This window comes from Grammomys surdaster, unplaced genomic scaffold (assembly GCF_004785775.1).
Source record: "Grammomys surdaster isolate TR1022 unplaced genomic scaffold, NIH_TR_1.0 141, whole genome shotgun sequence".
Lineage (NCBI taxonomy): Eukaryota > Metazoa > Chordata > Mammalia > Rodentia > Muridae > Grammomys > Grammomys surdaster.
The window spans coordinates 6,823,148-6,843,749 of NW_021604599.1; the positions used below are offsets into that span (position 1 = coordinate 6,823,148).

The window sequence follows — 20,602 nt, forward strand, 5'->3', positions numbered from 1 at the left end:
GCATGCACTTATTACTACTGCTATGTGCATGCACTTATTACTACTGCACAGTTTCCTCTACATCTTGCCGACCCATTTCCAGGTATCTCTGTCTAGCATGTTCTAAATGTATTTGAACAAAACAAGTTTGAAGCCAAAAGAACGAAGCAGGTGAAACATGATAAAATGCTTAGTATAATCATGACAATAAATATCAGTAGGCACCATTGGCCCACGTTTGTATAATGCAGAGTCCAGCCAGTTCAGAAATTATTAGCTCCATGAACTGGGCTCCAGTTTTGGAAATTAGATGCAGCACTAAACCTAGAATAGAAATAAAGAAGTTGATCCAAAATTCATGAAATCTGGTGGGTTGTAATAATTCCTGTCTCAATTGAAAACACAGCCTTGACATTAAGTGATGTCTTTATTATTCTGCAGGGAATTACAGATTCTGATTTCTTCATCTTGACCTTCAGCCATTTCTTTTCCCTTTAGCACCTCAGAGACTCTGCTTCAGAACTTCTGGAACATTTCTTAACACAAGTTGCAGCCTTTCCTTACACAATTGGAATTTAGCTTTTAGGTTCAAACGACTGATAACACATTCAGACACACACTGAAAAGTGTATAACAGAGATTGGAGCTTCTACAGGTGACGACACTATTGAACAGAAGTGCTCCAGGTGCTGAGGGAGGTACAGTGTGGGAGGGATGTCTAACTGAGAGAATTCGGTTTCCAAAGAAAGAAGTGAGTGGATAGATTGGTGGCACTGATGATCAGTGGGTGAAGAGAGGGGGACATCTGTATCCAAACAAGTGACAAGGAGCATTCTGTGCACACTGCCATGGCTGAGGTACGGTCTGAGTGTGTCTGTCAAAGCATCAGAGGGCAGACACATGGCCCCCAGTGTGATGATGTTAGGCTGGTAGGAACCCCTGGGAGTTAGTTGGATTCTCTGCAGCACCAATCTCAGAAGACATTAATTCAGCTTTTGTGGCCTTTGCCTAGAACTTAACCTACTCAAACCACTAAGAGGTTATCAGAAAGGAAATTTTTTTCAATATTAATGTATATGAAATAATTCATGCTAATAATATTGTCATTGCATTAGTATCCACAATCCACAGCGCATTGCTTTAAATGTGCGTTAAAAGTAATGGAAATGCAATCACTTGCTACTGAAGGCACAGTCTGAAGCTAGTAGCATCAACATCTGGGAACTTGTTAAAAACCATAGGCCCACCCAGACCAGTGGGACCAGAGTCTGCATTTTACCAAGGGTCCAGGGAATTCAATTGTCCATTAAAGTTTGAGAAACACTGTTGTCAGCTTTTGAAAACCGCAAATAGAGCAAAAAATAACACTTGATCAATTGACATGGGAGGAAAGCAACTCATTAAAACTGCATTATTGCACTGTGAGTTAAACTGAGAGAAAAAAAAAAGGCAAATGTTTTATTAGCCGTTAAGTTCTCAAGAAATGATTCAAGCCAAATCTATCCATTACCTTGAACATCGAAAGTGATCAAAGTGAATCTGAAGTTCGGCTTAATATGTCAAAAACAGAGTTCTCTGAAGACTAGAAGCTTTCAGGGGAAGCTCGGTGATTTTAAAGAGCAAATAGTGGGCCAAGAGCAGAGAGCTCTGATTACGTGGCTGATGCTAGACTTGGTAGGTTGAAATTCTAAGAACTCATCATTACAGCAGAACTAATAAATTTGCCAGGAAAAGTATTCACCCTCATAAACATTCAAGGACAATAAAATTCCAGTCACTCGTATTGTGAGAAAAACCACTAACAGCCACAGCCAACTGGATTCACTTAATGGGATTAAAATGATCCAGAGACAGGACAAAGAAGATGTCCCAATATGGTCATTGGACACAGAGGGGGAAATAATTGACGAATATGAGTATTCAAAATTAAGATTTCCCACAGTTGGTAGAAAGCTTATCTAAGGTGCCCTGCATTCCATCACCAGCACCGAATAACCCCAGGCACATGCCTGTAATCCCAGTTCTCAGGAGTTGAAGGCAGAAGGAGCAGAAGTTCAAGGTCATTCCTTGCTATACAGCCTGCTCTACTTGAGACCCTGAAGAGAGGGTGCCCTGCCTGGTGAGGAGGGGTGAAAATGAATCCATCTTTGGATTAAGAACGCCTTCTCACTGAGACATTTTAATATGTTTTGTTTCTCATGAGTTGATTCAGTGTGCAGTTCACAGTCAAGGCTTTATACAAAAGGCAAATTGTCAATAAGAAAACAAAAAAACAAGTCAGTGTGTAGACAAAGCCCAGGTGACTGAAGGCAGACCTAACACAGGGGCAGACTTGGCTGGAAAACACCTTTTCCACTTAATGATAATCCTCAACAGCCATTGAAATCTCTGCCTGCTTTCAGTTCTGTGTCGCTGGCACGCTTCCATTCACTCTGGCTTTTGCAAGAGTAACAGTAAGTAAATTTGACTCAACAAAACCAAGTATTATTTTACAAGTACAAACTGAAAATCAACCTAAGTTTGGGCTTGGGTTTTTGAAACGGATGCTAATTTTAAGCAGCAACCCTGAGAATCCCTGGAGGCTTGCATGAGCTAGTAGTCGGTAGCACAAGCGTTTTCCAAACTTTTTAAGTGTTTTCAAGAGCAAGCAAGAAACCCTTTATGCTGTTGAAACCCCTGTCGCTTTCCACAAACCCCAAATTGGCTTGATATCCAGACTTATCCCCATGGCAGCCCTTTAGGTCAAATATCTGAACCCTTGTCTTCTGTAGTGAGATGACTTTGATATCTTAGAACTTCAAAGGTTTCATTACATTTCTTTGTGTGTGTGTGTGTGTGTGTGTGTGTGTGTGTGTGTGTGTGTAGTGTTCGTCTACTTACATCCCAGTACACATGTAGAGGTCAGAGGACAACTTGCCAACTTGCAGAAATTGGTTTTCTACTTCTAATAGGCAGATCCCAGGAATCAAACTCTGGTCATTGGAACGGCATCAAGCACATTTACCCACTAAGCTCTTTTATTAGCTCAGAACCTAGAGCTTGATTGGGGTCCACAACTGGAGAAAGGATGCTATGTTCATCTTCTGTGGCTTTGTTTTGATACAGGGTCTTGTGACATAGCCCAGCATGGCTTCAAAAACACCAACCTCCAGTTCCTCCTCTCAGTCCTGAGCTTACAGAAACAGCCTGGCTTGTGTAGTGCAAGGGTTCAGACCAGGGGCTTTTTGTGCATGCTAAGCAGGCACTCAAATTGTCCCTAGCCCACAGGCGACCATAGAAGATTAATTTCTTCACACGTATCTCACACTCATTTTATCAAACTTCTCAACCAACACTTATTATTTTGTTAAGCAAAATAAGAGGGTAGCAGAGAATTTACAGATGGTCGGAGAGAGAAGCTGCCTGCATTCTGTGAAAAATATTCACAGGCTTCAGCAAGTGTCAGTTGATAACATTTAAATAGTAAATGTTATTTTTTTAAACTCAGAAGAAAATTATGCTGACAGCCTTTGAGACAGGTACACCCATGAGAGGAATAAATTGGTAGTTAGGGACCAGCTGAGAGTTGACACAGCCTACATCTATATGACTGCTGTCACCAAGCCTTCAGGAATAGTGAAACTAACTCAAGAGCCAGGGGGGATCTGACACCATCGTGAGCTAAATGGATTGCATCCAACAAGGGGAACTTACTTGTGATCACCAGCAAGCTAAAGATATGGTGTGTTCTATTAAACAGATAGAAATGTTCAAAGGTATGTCCTCTTCCTAGAATGGAGGCTTAAAACTTGACAAACAGAACTTGATCTGAGGAAGAAATGGGCCCAGGTGTTCACAGTCATCCATCCTCAAACACACTGTCAAAAGTACATAATCTTGTTGTACCTGGTTTCCCTTTTAATTATTTCAACTTTGTCAAACCACATAATAATTAAGGCCTATCAATATATAAATAGCCCCAACTCTATCCTCAAACTTCTTTTGCCTCCACCTTGAAAAGTCAAACACACACACACATCCAAAAAACACCAAGAATGTCATTTAGAGGAAGAACATTCACCCAGCATGTGTGAAGCCCTGGACTTTCCTCATGCTACCTGCAAATTTTAAAACTCAAAAAATGTCATTATAAGCTCATAGGTAATCTCTTGTGACTCACAAGGACCATTAAGAGTGCTTGAAAGTATGTAGATGCCTAGAAAAGTAAAGAATGGAATTATAAGATGCAAGCTTTTTTATCTAGCCAGAGAAAGCTGTTTGCTTCAACAAATATTGGGTCTTTAGAAGACGGTGTTATTTTTATTGCTTTTTGGAATGCTGTGTAAAGCATATAGATCCTTACAGTTTGCACAGTAAGTAGTTTCTATCTTTAAATATACTCGTATGATAAGAAAAGATACATGCAGAGGAAATACATATGATCTTAAGAATCGGTCATTTACATTAGAAATTTCTTTATACACACATCTTAACTTTTAAAACAAAAAAAAAAGGCATCTGCCAAGAACCCTCTGAGACTGGAGAAAATCCAGCTTCCCTTGTAAGCAGCCTTTTATTGAGAGACGTGAGTGACGGCAGATGAAGGCCTCTTAAGAATAGATTCGACAGAAAAGGACAGCGGCTCATTCGAGGAGAGTTTCGTTCCAACTTGTTTGGCTACGAAGAGGTCTTTTGCGCATCTGTCTATTGTAAATGTGTACTTCTGGTTCTCCTTGACCAAACACTCTCTGTGTTTCTTTGGGGTCTCTTCAAAGGCTTCTTTGACAAATGGTGCTTTCAACTCAGGGCCTGATTTGTCGTTGAGCGTCTGCTGGAATACTGAGTGGAATGGATTATGTTTAAGTGGCAGAGGATGTCTAGTGTTTTCTTTGCTGATCTTGGTTAAGACGTGCCCTTGAGCTGCCAGGCAGTCCATATCAACAATGGGAGAGAAATTCCGACTGGGTGGGGAGAAGGCGGACCTCTCCGGGACAACCTGGTGAGCCTGAAGGTCCGTTCTTGAGGTTGGGACCTCAGATAGGTGAGGCAGCACCAGAGAGCCTTCCAGTTTGGGTGGCATCATGTCATGCTCTGCACTAAGCCCATCCTGAACTCGGGTTCCTTTCGAGTCCCAACCGGCCCCCGGCTTCAGGGCTTGGACAGAAGTGGTAGCATTTAACAGGTATTGTTGGTAGAGAAGGGTGTCACTAATGGGACCGCACTTGGGCCAGACTAAAAATCGTGAAGACAGGGGGTATTGTCTGTAAGTTGTGGCCACACTGACGTTAGAAGAAATCAGTTCCATATTCCCAGACCCTGAATACTGCATGGTGAGATCAAGACAGGTAGGTAAAAAATTGCAGAAGTCCTTGCTTGGCAGCTCTCCTGCCGCGGGGCTGTAGGCACCTTTATAGGAACTGTACTCGGGTCCAGGCACCATGCGGTTGGGCAGGAACAAGGCAGCAGCTTGAGATGTTTCTAACATCTCCCTCTCTTTATATTCTCTCTCCAGCATAATGTTCTCCAACTCCTTGTCAGCAAAGGCTCTCCTCTTCCTCATCCTGTCACTGACAGGCGGGGGTAGAGGAAGGGTCCCTCCCAGGTAAGTCTCTGCCGTCATTGGGCGATAGCCTAAAATAAGCAAGTGTTGGAAAGAAAACAGGTTAACACCCTGACGAGAAAAATCTGGAAACCCAGAAGGCAAGACATCACAAAGCACAGGATGATCAATGATTCCTATCACTGCTATTTTACTGCAGAGACTGATACAGGTTTGATTTAATACAATTTCCTTTGGAGGAACGGTTCCCATACGTTAGCTTCTGGCAGCCATGGGTTATGTTGGTATAGGTTGTCTGCTTGCTTCAGCAAGCGCATTGTATTGACTGAGGTTTGACTGTTCTTCCCAGATCCATAGATATCGAAAGACAAACCTGTCCACTTATCGTAATGAATGTTTCATTGCCCATATCATCTTTTGTTTTCCTTTTTTGGATTATTATAAAAGATATCTATACCTACAGCTGACGCCACTTTTATTTTCTAAAGATGTCTCATTATGTACACATTGTTACAGCTGTAGAATAATCCAAGGAGAACTAGGAGAAAAAGAAAAAGAAAGTTAAAGAAGATTAGTAAGGAGGGGGAAAAAAAGAAGACAAGACTTGAGGGCACAGAGAAGCAAAGAAAAATTACAAAGAGCCATTAACTAGCCCAACCACACAGCCCCACGGGGAAACTAACAATTTAGCCGGGCTTCCCTTGACCTCCAGAACAAACAAAGCCAGGCAAAGCAGTGGGGGTGATGGGGAAGACTTCTCCAGCTACACTGAAAATAACAGGTCTTACACATTTTTTTCCCAAGTTCATTCACGTTGGCAAAATACCAAAAGGGCTGAACAAGCAGGTGGTTAGGATGCAGATGGAATCATACACAGTTCATGAACAGAGCAAAATCAAAACCAAAATCTAATTACAACATTTATGAATTTATGTATTTAGAATGCACAGATTTTTCTGAAGAATCCAGTGTAGTATTTGTATTTACACAGTGACAAACCCATTATACTCATTTGCAAATAAAATAAAAGCTGAAAATTATTGTTTCCACTAGGCTGAGTGTTTGCCAGGAAGTTATTTACTTGAATTGACTTTTCCACTGAGACCTCAAGTGTCTCAACTTGCTTTGGCAAAATTTCAGTTCATCAATGTGGTCCCTATGGTTAGAGATGTTTACCCGCCTTGTCACCAAATTAATTTTGAGTTCTCAGGAACTCTTTCTAAGGTCAGAAGTGCACAGCACAGGCTGAGACACACACATTAAACCTGTCCAGGATCAGCTAAACTCAGAAGATTCACAGGAAAGGAAGAAAAGGAAAAGGAAGAAAGAAAGAAAGAAAGAAAGAAAGAAAGAAAGAAAGAAAGAAAGAAAGAAAGAAAGAAAGAAAGAAAGGAACCCTCAACTGACCCCTTCAAGGAAGGAAGCCCTTCTTTTTAAGCTGAACTGTAGGAAGTGGCAGCTTAAAGCAGATTAACGTGAATGTAACTTCACTTTAGATAAAGGGAAAGGAAAATGACGATAGCCAATACAGTGCTTAGCCAGTCGACAAATAAACACCATGCTTTAGAAAATCGTCACTATTTTAAGAAAAATGAGCATGTCTCTAGGATTTGTGGGAGATAGAAGCAAGGGGAGAAGTTGCCAAGCAGCTGCCCAGAGAGCCTTCAGTTTGCTTGTTTGACTCAAAGCCTCTCCCACTCTGCAGCCTTGACTGACTGACAGAAGCCAGGAAGAAAGAAGTGTGGAAAAGCAACAACCAGCTAAAGGGAAAAGGTACACCACTAAAGAGTGAAACCTGAGGCTAGCGGTGACTCTTGGTCACAGTAGCTATAACCTCCTTGCTTGGTTTACTCTGCCCATTAAACTCCTTCAATAACTAAGAGAGGGGGGGGGGGGCTTCCAGGATCACTTGACAGTGATTTTTTTCTATGTCCCTCACACTGGGTAAATTTCACCAGGCTCGACATTAACTAGTCAGAGGATAATATTATCATGGTGGCAAAAACCTCCGTGTGTATGTGGCACACACTTTCCAGATATGAGTTCCCTTCCCCAAAGAAAAACTTTCTAATGAAAATTAGCTCCTCCCTGGGTCAATACATAGGTCATGCGTGTAAATAATAAGCATCCCTCAACTCCGTTTTTAAAAGCCAAAGGACAATTTGAAGTTATTTTACCTTCTAAAATGCTTTTGGCCAGCAAACTCGGCGCCCTGACTTGCCTCTGGTACACTGCTTTCCGATCGAAATTATTCTGCTTTCCAGAAAGCCCCTTCTTGTCCTGTAAACAAGAGAAACAATTGAGAGAGTGGAGGAGCAGGCATCCACAAAGCCTCTGAACCCTCCTCAACCTAGAACGCATTTGTTTTGCCATCACGTATGAAAAAAAAATTATTCCAAAAAAGATGAATGGGAGTGCCTCTTAATCTCAGAGCAGCTAAGAACACATATAGAGGAAGGTGAGATCCACAGTTGAGGAGACTTTAAGAACAGAGCCTGGAAGGACTGGAGGGGGGGGGGATGGTTGCCTCCTGGGGTGCAACCATTAAGCTGAATGTCCTGAGGCTATCATCCTATCTTGACACTTAGGCAGAACTTGATGCCATTAGGCAGAACACTGACTGCCTCTGAGGACAACGGGGTGTCAGAGATTGAGGGGGGGTCTTCTGTATTTGTCTAGTTTTCTGGAGGAGGTGAGGTATGCGAAGGCAGAAGAAACTCTTAAGGGACACTAGCCTGGAACCCTTTTGGTCACTGCCAGGTTACTCCCAACCCAGTGAGCTGCAGAAAAGCCTAGCAAGGTAGAACAGGATCTAGCCCAACTAGGAAAGAGGTTGAACCCAGGGCCAGGGCCACCTAAGGTCCCCAGCACTGTAAGGTCAGGTTTGCATGGTTTCCTTTTGGAGTCACCGGCTACATTTGGTGGTCCAACTACCTCCCAGCACCTGTCAGCAGGGGAAGTCAAATCGAAAGTTTTCCCGGGGACTGGGGTAGAAGCTCAATTGCAGAGTACTTGCCCAAAGCCCATCCTCGGCCCTCGAAACAACCACAGTAATAACAATAAAGAATTCAAAAGTTTGCCCAGCCTCAGGTCTGAGGGGAGATTCTGTGAAACCTGCATCACTGCCTCAAAGCAGCAAAAGGAAGTATAAACTCCAGGGTTCCCAAGTCTCTCCTGGAGAAATCCTGACTTCTCAGAAGTCCGCACTGTGGAGGAGGCAAAGACCTTTAAGCATTCTCTGGCAGGTCACACAGTCAGTACCCTTGGGCTGAGGAGGCGCCTAACTCCACCACCATTTTGACCTCATCTGGAAAATGGGCATCAAGTTCTGCCTGCCTAAGTGTCAAGATGGGGTGACAGCTACACAGTGACAGTACCGCATGCTGCTTCATCCTACCTGGACATACCACTGTCAACCACCTGCCTCCCTCCCGACCACCCGCAAAACTACCCCCCCGAAATATTTTTATTGACTTTTCTGCGCTGTCTCAAATGGACCTAATTACTTTGCCTCTCTGCTTTTCAATAGGAGACTTTTCGTTCTGCAATGAAGCCCAAGGCTTTCCCTTCGGAGTCCTGCAGGCTAGCGTCCACAGAGTGCCTGCACCTCTCCTGACTGGCGATCCGAAATCGAAGGTCACTCGGGAGTGTGAGTGGAAGCCCGGCTCCCTGCTCTAAGGGACTCCCTATCCCGCCTGGGCGCGCACCCTGGAGACATACCCGGAGCCTGACGGCACCTACCTCTGTAGCCTGCTGCCTCCGGAGCGCCACCTGGGCGGCCATGACACGCTGGCGCTCTACCACGAGCAAACAGTTGGCGCATTGGCAGTCCCGCCAGCGACAGAATCGCTTGTGGCCCTTGAGACAGGACACCACGCCGTGATTGCGGCACCGTGCGCACTTGGGCGTGCGGCTCAGTTTGCGCGGCTCTGAGCCGCCACCGGCGGTGGCACCGCGCTCGGGGGCCGCGGCGGCGGCTGGCAGCGCCTGAGCAGCGGGCGGTGGCCTGAGTGCCAGTCCCCCGGGCTGCTCTGGCCGGCCTGATACCTCCGGGGACGCATTGGGTTCCTCGCCCTCGTCCTCCGCATCTTCATCCTCCTCTTCTTCGTCCTCATCTTCCTCCCCATCGGCCGCCGAAGGACTGGGTTCCTGTGGGGTGGCCCGCATTGGAGTCCCATGGCCATCCTCCTCCAGCTCAAGGCTCTCCACGTCGATCTCCCAGTCCCCGACTCCGGGGACTGCCTGTCCTTCCGTCATGGCACTCAGCTGTCGTTCGACTCTATTGCTCGCGCGCTAGAGAGACAGAAAGACGCCTGAAGAGCAGCCCGTCGCAATCAGGGACCCTCTCTGAGGCTCAGCCCAGAATTTCTGCAGTGCCAGTCTCCCCCTTGAGTTACCCAGTTTTATTCTGTTCCCTATGATACGGGTCACATGGGTCTAGAGGACCCCAGAGATCCGCAGATCAACGAAGGTTGTATTTTACTAATTCTAAGTGGTCTGTGCACCTGACCTTTAACCGGGAACCCTGTCTGGCCTTTCCAGACAAGTCACCCACTGACCTCACACACTCGTTAGTGTAAGCCAGCTAACACGGCCATGACAAATATAAAAATGTCGATGGAACAACTATTTTTCCTTTTATTACAATGAACCTTGAAACCACGTTTCCTAAATGTCCCTCATGGACCTATGCCACCACAAAGACTCTAAAGTCTTCTCGTCCTCCCCCTAAGCCGATGCTATGCTATTATAGGAAGGCCCACGCACACACAGGGAGTGAGGGACACTGGCCATAAAGCTGAAGAAACTGGTCTAGTATCAGTAGTGCTTGGGCCGCGCAAGGTTGATGGAACTTGATATTCATCTTTAAGGCAAGACAACCAGAAAGAGAAAGGAGCAGAAGTGAAGATTCATGTCCGGTGCCCTCCCTGACTCCCGAGCGGCGGCGACAACACAGCACTCACCAAGAATCAGGCTCAGGCTAGCAACCCAGTTAAAAGGTAGCCAGCTTCAGGATCTGTCCCCGGAGCTGCAAGCTGCGGGAGCAAACAGAATTGGCTCTGAAAGCAGGAGGCGGGATGGTGATGGGGGACTGAGGCCGAAGGCGAGTCAAGTCCTCAGCAACCTCACCCCGTACATTCCAAATTTTGCAAAGTTCTGTTCGGTCCTCTGCAACCTGGATCGCCTCACTTCGCTTTCCACTTCTGGTCCAAAATGGATGGGAAAGGTCGGACCCGGACCCAGGACTCCGCGTCAGGCGCACTCTGCCTGCCTTCAGCGCAGAGTCACTCACTGCAGTCCGGGACCCGAGCTCCCCTTCCTAGTATTATCCACCACCCACCCCCACCCCGAGCTCCGCGTCCTTTGATTGGTCGGTTGTCAGGCGGTGTGCACGCCGATTGGCCGGAGCGCTCGGGCAAGGCGCCCTCCTTCTCAGCCCAGTGGACGCTTCCCTCCAGCGCTACCGCGCCGCCAGAGTCCACCCGCCACCCTTCGCAGCAGCCGGGTCCCTGATCAAGAAGCTAAGGCTGAAAATGTGGACAGTGGTTGCGGCGGGGAAGTTGCCTTTTATCTCGCCGACTAGAGAACAAGCTGATTCTCTTATACATCGCATTGTTCTCGAGAAGGTAACTGAGAGGTGGAGATCAGAAAGGTTAGCGTTGGTTTCTATCGATAGTATCGTCGTCTCGGTGTTTAACCATCGACCGGCAGTTGGGCAGAGAGAAGAGGCCACTCTAAAGGGGCACACTGGCATCCTTCTCTCCGCTCGAACAAGTCCATGTTTATCTTGAAGGACAGCGCCTAGTTGTCTTCCAAATATCTGTATTTTGTGGATAACTCTAAAGTGCAAAGCATTTCCTTACTTTCATAGAGCTTGTGAGGCAGGTGGCAGCAAAAACTATAGCCCATCTACGTTTTCCTGTTATCGGTGCATAGTACAGTTCTTTTTTTGGAGCAAATGGAAATAACTGAAGCCATTAGCAATTTTAGATACAAAAATATTCAATCTAAGCATGCACTTATACAAAACTTTAAAACATAACTGCTGTTTAGCGTGCGTGAATGAGTGATTATCAAGAAAATTAACTTTCTTCCCTCTCTCTCTCTCAAAATACCCTTCACAAAAAATGTTAAAACGAAGTCAAATTTCCCATGAATCACAGAGAAGGCCTTAAAGCAACGCTGCATTCTATTATCTTAAGCTAAATTTAAAATCCCACCGATGTTTTTCTGGGCTCACCTTTAGATTAGCCCTCCGCAGGAAAAGCGGGATAGAAAACACATTAGAAAACAGATTGTCGGGTTCCTGGACACGCAGTGGAGTGTCGATGGATATTTGTCGAAGGGAGAAAATTTCAGAGCTGATTGTAACTTTCCTCTAATCCGAACCTGTCAGAAAGTTCCGAGTCAATCAAGCTGGCCTAAGTGAGAACAAAGACCTGCAGCCGGTCTGCCTGCCGGAAGCGCAAGTACTCTCAGGCCCTTGTGAAGCTGGATTGCTTCTAGGTCAGGCTCTGGCGCTGCCTTTGTGTCTGCTTCTTCCTAGAATCAAGGCAACGTCCAGTTAAGTATATGAAGATGGCTTTCTGTATGTTCCCACAGATTTTTTTCTTTCAGTGTCTCTGGGAGACTTGAGGGGCGACTTCTTAGTTGCTAGGCTCCCCACTGAGGCACTCCAGAACCAACCCTTGGTACCCCTTCCTCCGCACTACCTAGTAACGCGGGTGAGTTTCCTCATTTGTGGTCTTTCTTATCTAACTAAAGCGCTACTTTTTTTTTAACCTGGGTGGGGGCGCTTGAGTTCTTGACTACAGTAGAAACATGTTTTCTAACCTCCGTTTTCTCCAGTGATGAAAAGTAAGGAGTCCTGAAAGACTCATTGTCCTCCAGGAAAACCGGGGACCTGGTCAAGAATCTCAGATCTGGATAGCCTCTGCCCTGAAGTGACAGGAAGTAGCGAGTCCTCGGTTCTCAGCTGGAAATAGTCGCAGATGGTTTGCGGCGGTTTCTTGGTTATTTGTTGTTACTGTTGTGGTTGCTTTGTTTTTGTTTTCTGTAGCTCCCTAGCTCTCCTGCATCCCTTCAGATTCTAGCACTTGGAGTTAGGGGTAGAGACTCCATGACAGGATTAGGTACTGGTCTTCTGTTCGTTGTTTTGTTTTTGTCAAATCATGCAAACAGGCAGTTTGTGCACATCTGCCCTCCGATTGAAAATGAACTAACTCCACCACTGCTACCCTGCCAGATCATACGGATGACAGACTAGGTTTTATTTATGGCTTGTATAGCCCCAAAGAAGAAAGAAGATGGAATAATTAGCCCTTCAGCAGTAATTTTAAATGTCAACAAAGTTAAGAAAACAGGTTTGCTTGCTAATAGCCTGTAGAGAGTGAAGTCGGGAGAGGATTAGCTGCTTCCTGAACTGAAAGTAAACAGGAGGCCAGGAGCCTTTGTACTGGTTCAAGCTTTAAACAGCACTTGAGGGGGAGACAAATAGTTTGCGTGTGTATGAACCAGTCAGATGAGGCCAAAACACGGAAATGGGGTTTGGGGTTAGGAGACCCTTAGGTAGGGAACCAGCCCTTGGGAGTGTTCTAGGGCGGAGACCAGGCTCTCAGTCGTGGACATGCTGGACAAGACTAGAAAAGGAGTGCTAGCTAGACCTCTAGCAGGTGGATGCTCCCCTCTGGGAGGGGCATCTTCTTCAGCACCCCAAGGACAGGGAAAAACACAGGACAATAACTTCATTGCTGTCTACTGGTCCCCTTCCCCACATCACCTCTTTTCCCTGTGTGCCTTCCCTCCTTATACGACCATCTGCGCGCTTCAGGACACGCAGCTGTAATCAAGATCCTGTTGAATTACATCCTCTGGTCTTGAGGCCCTCTAGGGAACCACTTTCCCACCATCGGCTGGAAAGTGAGATGGTTCTAGTGACCAGAGGATGGGGATTTACCCTAGGACAAACTTCAAGAAGTCCAGGACACTCCCATACTAAAAGTGAAATCGTGTGTGCTTCTTCTGGGGGTAAATGGCCATGCCTTTTAGTGAACTGCCAACAGATTCCACAGTTACACAAACTGTTCCGTAAACTAAATATTCAGAGGAAACAGGGGTGAGGAAGTCTGAGCTCCAGCTGGTTATTTCACAGATTATGTGACTTTGGTCAATTGTTTCTCAGCATCTTGGGAAGAGTGACTTTTCCTGGCCTGACATATGAAAACTTCAACTAGCAAGGGTAGAGCTCTCCAAAGAAGAATTTCTCCTCTTCCAAGGGAATAGCACTTGCATCCAGTGAGAGCTTGGCTTCTCCTCAGCCACTCTTTAAAAGACTTGGGGGTGGAGGGAACCAAATCCCTACAAGGAGCTTGAAAGCACAGTTCTATCCAGTGTTTTCTGAGCTGCTACAAGGCTCAATTGCAAGCTGTGAAGTTGGTTTTCTTCCCCTACTGACCCACGTGGGTGAAGGTGACACATGCCATGGCTTGCTTCTGGCTTCCTTCACCCAATCTACACACACACACACACACACACACACACACACAGAGAGAGAGAGAGAGAGAGAGAGAGAGAGAGAGAGAGAGAGAGAGAGAGAGAGAGACACCTCTACACTCTTCCTGCCTCAAAACTATTTGAGCCCACCAGCTGATAAGCTTGTCCTCAGAAAGTCAAAGGGAAGGGACAAAGGGAGGGGAGTCTTTCCTTGGTAAGCCTGGTTTGTTTGCTTGCCCCAAACACATGTCAAAAACATAAATAAATGTCAAAGAAGGCAAGCATGTGTCAAATGGCTTCCATTGGTTATAAGATTCCTTAAGCAAATTCCACTGGAATGGCCCCTGAAGCTCCCAGCCCGGATACTCCTGTCTTATACCTAGGGCCTATTTGAGTCCCCACCCTGGTCCTCCAGACTCCACTTGCTCAAGAAGCCCTAATGCCTCTAAGGTAACCAAGCTTGAAAACACTTAGAGGGGACCTAGGACACCACCACCACCACTACCACTACCACCACTATCACCACCAGCAGCAGCAGCACCAGCAACAGCTGCTTAAACCACTTAGCTAACCCTAACCCTGAGTGCCAGGTGGTGACTGACTATTGGGCACTTCTGGGCACCTTGGTATAAGGTCTTTGGTCTGTGGCTCTGGTTTCTTTAGCGATGACCTCGAACCCATGTCCTCTTGTGGAAAACAAAAGTGTCATACAGTCTGACAACTTCAACTGGCTACAGACACACTACACAGAGAAATAAATAATCCCAGATGGAACCACAGAGATATGATTTCCCAATTTACTTTGTGAAATTCGATGCAGGGCCTGTCCCACTCAGTGGGGGTGAAGGAGGTGAGCAAGGAGCACTTTAGAGGATAGCAGCTTTCCACTAGGACGGTTAGCATGCACCCCTTCCCCTGCCTTGACAGCCTAAGTAACGAAGGACAAGAGGAATCCTTGATCCTTCTCTTCCTTTCTTGTTCTTTCCGTGAGAAGTTGGGTAAAGGAGACACTGAAAAAAAAAAGAAAGAAAGAAAGAAAGAAAGAAAGAAAGAAAGAAAGAAAGAAAGAAGGAAAGAAAGGGGGCAACAGCTTTGTCCCTGATCTTACATTTAAGGGAACTGAAACTCAAAGGAGTCAATCAAGAACTTGCTAGGGCGTGAGGGATACACAGCAATACAGAGACAATGGTGTAGTTATAGAGACCTTGACTGTTTCTGGTCTGCCTCGCTGCCCTCCTATGTTTTGTGAAACGTGCCCTTCCGTGCCCTTCGAGGCAAGACACAGAACCCCATGCACAGTGAGACAATCTTGCAGGGTATCTTCAGGGTCCATCTGCCTCCCTGCCTTCCCCAACCCCAGGCAGCCTCCAAGGGCCAATAACAGGAGGAGGGGCAGGGCTCAATCCACTTGGAAGTCTTCCAGCAGCCAAGGGAAGGAAATATCGTGCAGGCGATATTTGGGTGTCCGGATTGCTTCTTCTAGCTGCCTTGTAGCCTTTACTTGCAAGAACCAGGAAGCTTCACTGGTTCAATACCGATTGAAAGTACTTCCCAGGAGGCATCAGGACCCCAATGGTGGCAGCCTTGTTCTAGAAGGCAGTCATAAGAAGGAGATCAAAAGAGGCTGGGGAGCTACAGGAAGGACAAACCATCTTCCTTGTATGTGAAGTACCACCCTGTCCTCTTGAGTGTAGACGGAAGGCATCAAGTTCAAATTTCTAGTTACTCTATAAAACATGAAAACTCTACAGAAATTATACAGTGATGGTTTGGTCACTCAGAGTAACAAGATCAAGAACGTGGAGGAGAGGGAGGGAAAAATAGAAACACAGTTTGGCACCAATTTTGACCTGCTAGTGACTTTCTGCTATTGATCCTATGCAATCCAAAACAAAAACAAAAAACAAACAATGCCACCCTGAAAGCTAAATCTCTCCATTAGAGCACCAGAGGAATGGTGACTCTAGTCTCAAAAGAGCTCAGTCCCAGAGTTTAGACCAAACGAGCCCCCACAAGTCACAACCTGCCTGTGACCCTGTGGCTTTTAGATTAGGCCTGTTCTGCCTGGGTTTTAAGCAAAAACTCAGCAAGCAGGTTATACAGACCTCTTTAGCCCTTTCTTACAGTTCACTCTGGGATTCTAAAGCGGACCGAAGTCATTTTTCTTTACTATAGATCTAGGAAGTCTTTCTGAGTAGCGCACTTGCTGAGAGGGAAGTCTCCTACTTTGCAGCTCAACTCCTCCAGCCTGGGAGGTGACTGGCCCAAAGCAGACTCAGGGCCTCTGAAAGGATGGGTGGGGACAGAAGAAAGTGTCAGGGCAGAGGGAATCGAACTTTACTTGGCTGTGTGTCTAGCTAGCAAGTGACTGTCCAGGACCACGAGGTGACTGAAGTGTGATCCTAAATCTCCAATCCAAATGGCAAAAACACAGGTCCTAAAAGGGGACAAGACTTGCCTAAAAGAGATTCTTTCCATCCATATAATAAGTTGCAAAGGGGGAAAAAACTAAAAGGAGGAGGGAGGGGGAGGGAAGAAGAGAGAAGTGGGGTGCTATTGGAAACTAGGTCTCTGGGGAATCCGTTCTAGTCCGTTTCGCCAACTAAAGCAGCCCTGACCTTGGGCCATTTTCTTCACCATTACCTGTGAGGCTTCTGCTTCTGCGTTGTAAAGGGGTTGAAAGGGAATGAGAATCATTGCTGAAATCTTTTCCTAAATTCTGAATATGTCTGGGTGGAGTCAAACAAACAAGAGGAAGGGAGGGATGGAACAAGGGAAGGAGGGAGAAAGGGGGGGGGAGACTTGTCTAAGTGTTTTCCTCCGGGGATTGTAGAGAAGCGGGAGAAGAGGAAGAGGGACTCTCGCCAGCTGGAGCACGCCTTTACGACAAGGGCTACATAAACTTTAAGAGCCGAGGAAATCTTCTCTTTGAAGGTGCTGACCCCCAGAGAGTAGGCGGGCGTTCCATGGGAGATGAGCCATTGAAAAGGGGTGAGCTAGGAGATGTCACTTGTTTCACGCTGATTTAACATGGCGGGAGCACAGGTGCAGGAAACTCCAGCCCCTTCCCTGTCCACCTAGAGCCCTAGAGCCCTCTACCCCTGCCCTTTCTTTGGTAGAAAATGTATTTCTACGGGGTGAGAGCAGGCTAACAAAAAGGCAGCCTCGTGAGCATCAGGCTCCACAAGAATCCTTTGATCCCCTCCAGTGTCCAACAGTTCCCAAAACGCCTGAGATCCCTGGGCAAGCTGCTCAGCGGTCCAAGCTTCCATAATGCCAGTGCCTGCGCACCGCACAAGGTGGCCGCGCGGGGGCGCTGCGTGTGCCCACCCGCTGCAGTGGTCCAGGACCTGGGAGGTGTGTGTGGCCACTGGATTGCATCTTTGATCCCTCCCACTAGCTTTGGCAGGCAAGCCTAGTAGGTGGTACTCATTGAAGGAAATTGCAGGCGGTCCGTGTCCTTGGGTGTCCGGGTTGCTTCTTCTAGCTGCCTTGTAGCCTCTGCTTGCAAGAACCAGGAGGCGTCACTGGTTAAGGTGAAAGGAATCAGTATCATTGCGGACCCACATTTTGTCAGCTTCAGAAGATGACCCTTGCAACAGGCAACAGGTTCCAGAAGGTTATCCTGCTCAGAGCACTATCCGAGGAGCCTGAGAACAACACCTCAATTTCAGGCCATCCCTCTTCAGAAGAGCTTGCTTCTCTGCAGGAGTTAACTGCTGAAGCGCCCCTGGAAGCGGAAGGTGAACCTTGTTCCATCTGCTTCTGCATAAAGCTTCCCCATCAGTCTTCCACGTGAAGCTAACTCGATTTCCCCGAGCACATATTCAGAATTGCCCCCATCCCGCCCCATCCCTGCACCCATCCATCCTGCTTCTGCTTTGTAAATCCCACAAAAAACGTTTTGAGAAGCGGAGGACCTTTGAGCGGAAAACAGGTTTTCAAACTCCTACTCTGTAGCAAATGATGAAGGTTCAAGCTTTAGTGGTAGGAAATGTATCCAAGACTGTTTCTCCAAAGAAAGAGTCATAATGAGCTGTGTAGACCAGTCAGGGCTCTGAAAGCCAGCAGTACCACAAATCATTGCTGGGGACCCTGAAAAGTTTTGCACAATTCACTTTCTATGTCTTTGTCTCCTTGTTTATTAAAACCAAACTCTGGGCAATATAAACTTTACAATGGCAAAATATCAAAGTAATTGGAAATCTGAAAGCATTGTGATTATAAGGTGCCCAGGTCTCCGTGTCTAATTTTTCTTTCAAGTCAGCAGCACCATGTCCTGGGTTACAAATAGAAAAGATCAACGGCTGCTTCTGGAGGATCACAGATGAAGTTATTGGTCCCGTGTTGATAATATTCAAGCAACTCGGGGACTGGAGTGATGGCTCAGCAGTTAAGAGCACTGACTACTCTTCCAGGGGTCCTGAGTTCAATTCCCAGCAACCACATGGTGGCTCACAACCATCTGTAATGGGATCCGATGCCCTCTTCGGGTGTTTCTGAAAGCAGCTACAGTACTCATACACAATAAATAAATAAATAAATAAACAAACAAACAAACAAACAATGTTCTTGTCTCTCAAAGGAAGCTACCACCCCACTCCTCAAACAAATAAAAATGCAGACTTAACTTTTTTGGGGGGTGGCAACAAGGAACCAGATTTTCGAGTGTTATACAGAATTGCTTGTTCCTACAAAGCATGAAGGACACATGTCCCTCCTCACTTTGAAGAGCAGTAGAGTTGCAGCAAGGGGACAAAGGCTTTGTAAACAAACAGGTCACTCTCAGTCCTCAGCATCTCTCTTCCTGAGAAACTGTCCCTGAGGCAGGAAGGGACAGTCAGGCTGCCATTCTTATACCTTTGAACTTGTTTCCCACTGGAACTTGCAGCTGGGCTCCTTTCTATTGTTTGTTTTGTTGGTCTTGTTTGTTGTTATTGTTGTTTCAGTCTCCTACTTAGGGAAAAACTTGACCATATACGAGAGTAGGCCAGATTGTATAAGATCTACTAAAGTAATCTAACAGAATAATACCTGCAGTAACCCACAAGAATACACAATATCTGCACAGCCCTTAGGCAGATTAGTCATGGCCACCACTGATTCCTCATGCTTGAGAGTTCCACTGCCGTTGGAGTTGGTAAGATTTAATTATACCAAATGAATGGAATTCCTGGGGTCTGGGGTGTGACACATTGTATACGTCATGATCATGTGTTAAATCATTTGAGCAAGACACTTATCAACAGATCACCCAGCTTGATGCCAGCGGGCAAGGGACAGAGACACAGGTGGCCAAAGGGAATGGTAGGTCTACACTCTACTCTAGAAACTTAGTTATATGCTACTTGATCTTCTAAATAACTTGGGCGATGTTTTCAAGCACAGCCATGACAACCTCAAGCAGTATTAGCTCCCTTAACAGACAAAACTACAGTGTCAGCTCTAGAACTCTGAACTTCCAGGCTCCTCCAATCAGAAACCATCTCTTTAAGACCATCTTGTCTCATGCCTATCAACAACCTACCAGCATTGCTAATAAACAGGATTTTATTGGGTTTGGGTTGCTTTTTTTTAATCTCGTTTAGTTTTTCTCAATCCCAGTTTTGCACAATACATGGATACATCCGTACACTTAAACTTTCATCCACTTGAGCATTACACAGTCACTAAACTTGGCTTATCGGTTCCAAAAAGAACCAAATCTGGCTTCAGTGTAGAGTCCAACCCAATACATGAAAGCACAGAATCAACTGACCAGTTGTAGTATTCCCAGATGTCCTCATGTTGTTTGGCAAAATCTATAATGCAATAAATATTGATGATTCCCTCACATATGGTGTTAAGATTTGCTCAGCCAAAAACCCGTTTTTTTTTTTTTTGCAATCTTTTAAAAATATATTACTAGGTTTGTTGTCTTGAAGTTAGTTTGTATGCTGGCAGCTTTCTTTAAATGTCAACCAGATGTGGAGTCCAGTTACGATGTTCTGCTTTTTTTTTTTATTATTAATTTTACTCGTCCCCACAGATTGTTGGTGTTTTAAAACAGTTGTTCTTCAAGAGTCTTCCGTCTGTTCCTGACTGAAGATAGAGTATTTTAAAAGTCAATGAACTTCCTCACAAAACTCATGTTCTAATTTTCCTTTCTGGCTACAGGATCATGGCTTTTGCCACTTCAGAGGTTTTTTTTTCTAAGTCACCGCTGGGGTGGAGGAAGCAGTGGGCCATAGAAGGGAGCTGACAGTTATAACCTTTCCCGTTCCATCCACAGACACACACACTTCCATTCAAAGCTCCTGTTTGCACTCCTTTCCAAAAGTATTATCCTTCTGGGATGAAATTTTTCACGCATAAACTCAGTTCGGTTGAACCACCTCTTTTTTTTTTTTTTTTCTAAAGAAAGTTTGAAAAAACAAATCCTTAGCTATTTGCGAGAGTTAATGCACATTTTTTTCAAACCTAGATGTATGGGTGTATTAATCATTAAAAAGAATTCATGAATTGATTCTGTAAGTGAGCAAGACTCTCGAACCCTTTGGAAGCCGCCAAATACTTACTTAGTGAGAGTGGCCTATAAATCACTTTAGATTA

The 20,602-nt window shown here is 45.7% G+C and overlaps 1 protein-coding gene across 1 annotated transcript; it reads right to left on the reverse strand.

The window, feature by feature from the left end:
• Positions 1-4,253: 4,253 nt before the first annotated feature.
• On the reverse strand, positions 4,254-10,819 carry Dmrt2 (doublesex and mab-3 related transcription factor 2). The gene is made up of 4 exons (XM_028764120.1): positions 10,483-10,819; positions 9,260-9,811; positions 7,696-7,798; positions 4,254-5,589 (listed from the first exon to the last, which is right to left on the reverse strand). The coding sequence occupies exons 2-4, from the start codon at positions 9,773-9,775 to the stop codon at positions 4,532-4,534; spliced, it is 1,677 nt and encodes a 558-aa protein (XP_028619953.1). The 5' UTR covers positions 9,776-9,811; positions 10,483-10,819; the 3' UTR covers positions 4,254-4,531.
• Positions 10,820-20,602: the final 9,783 nt, after the last annotated feature.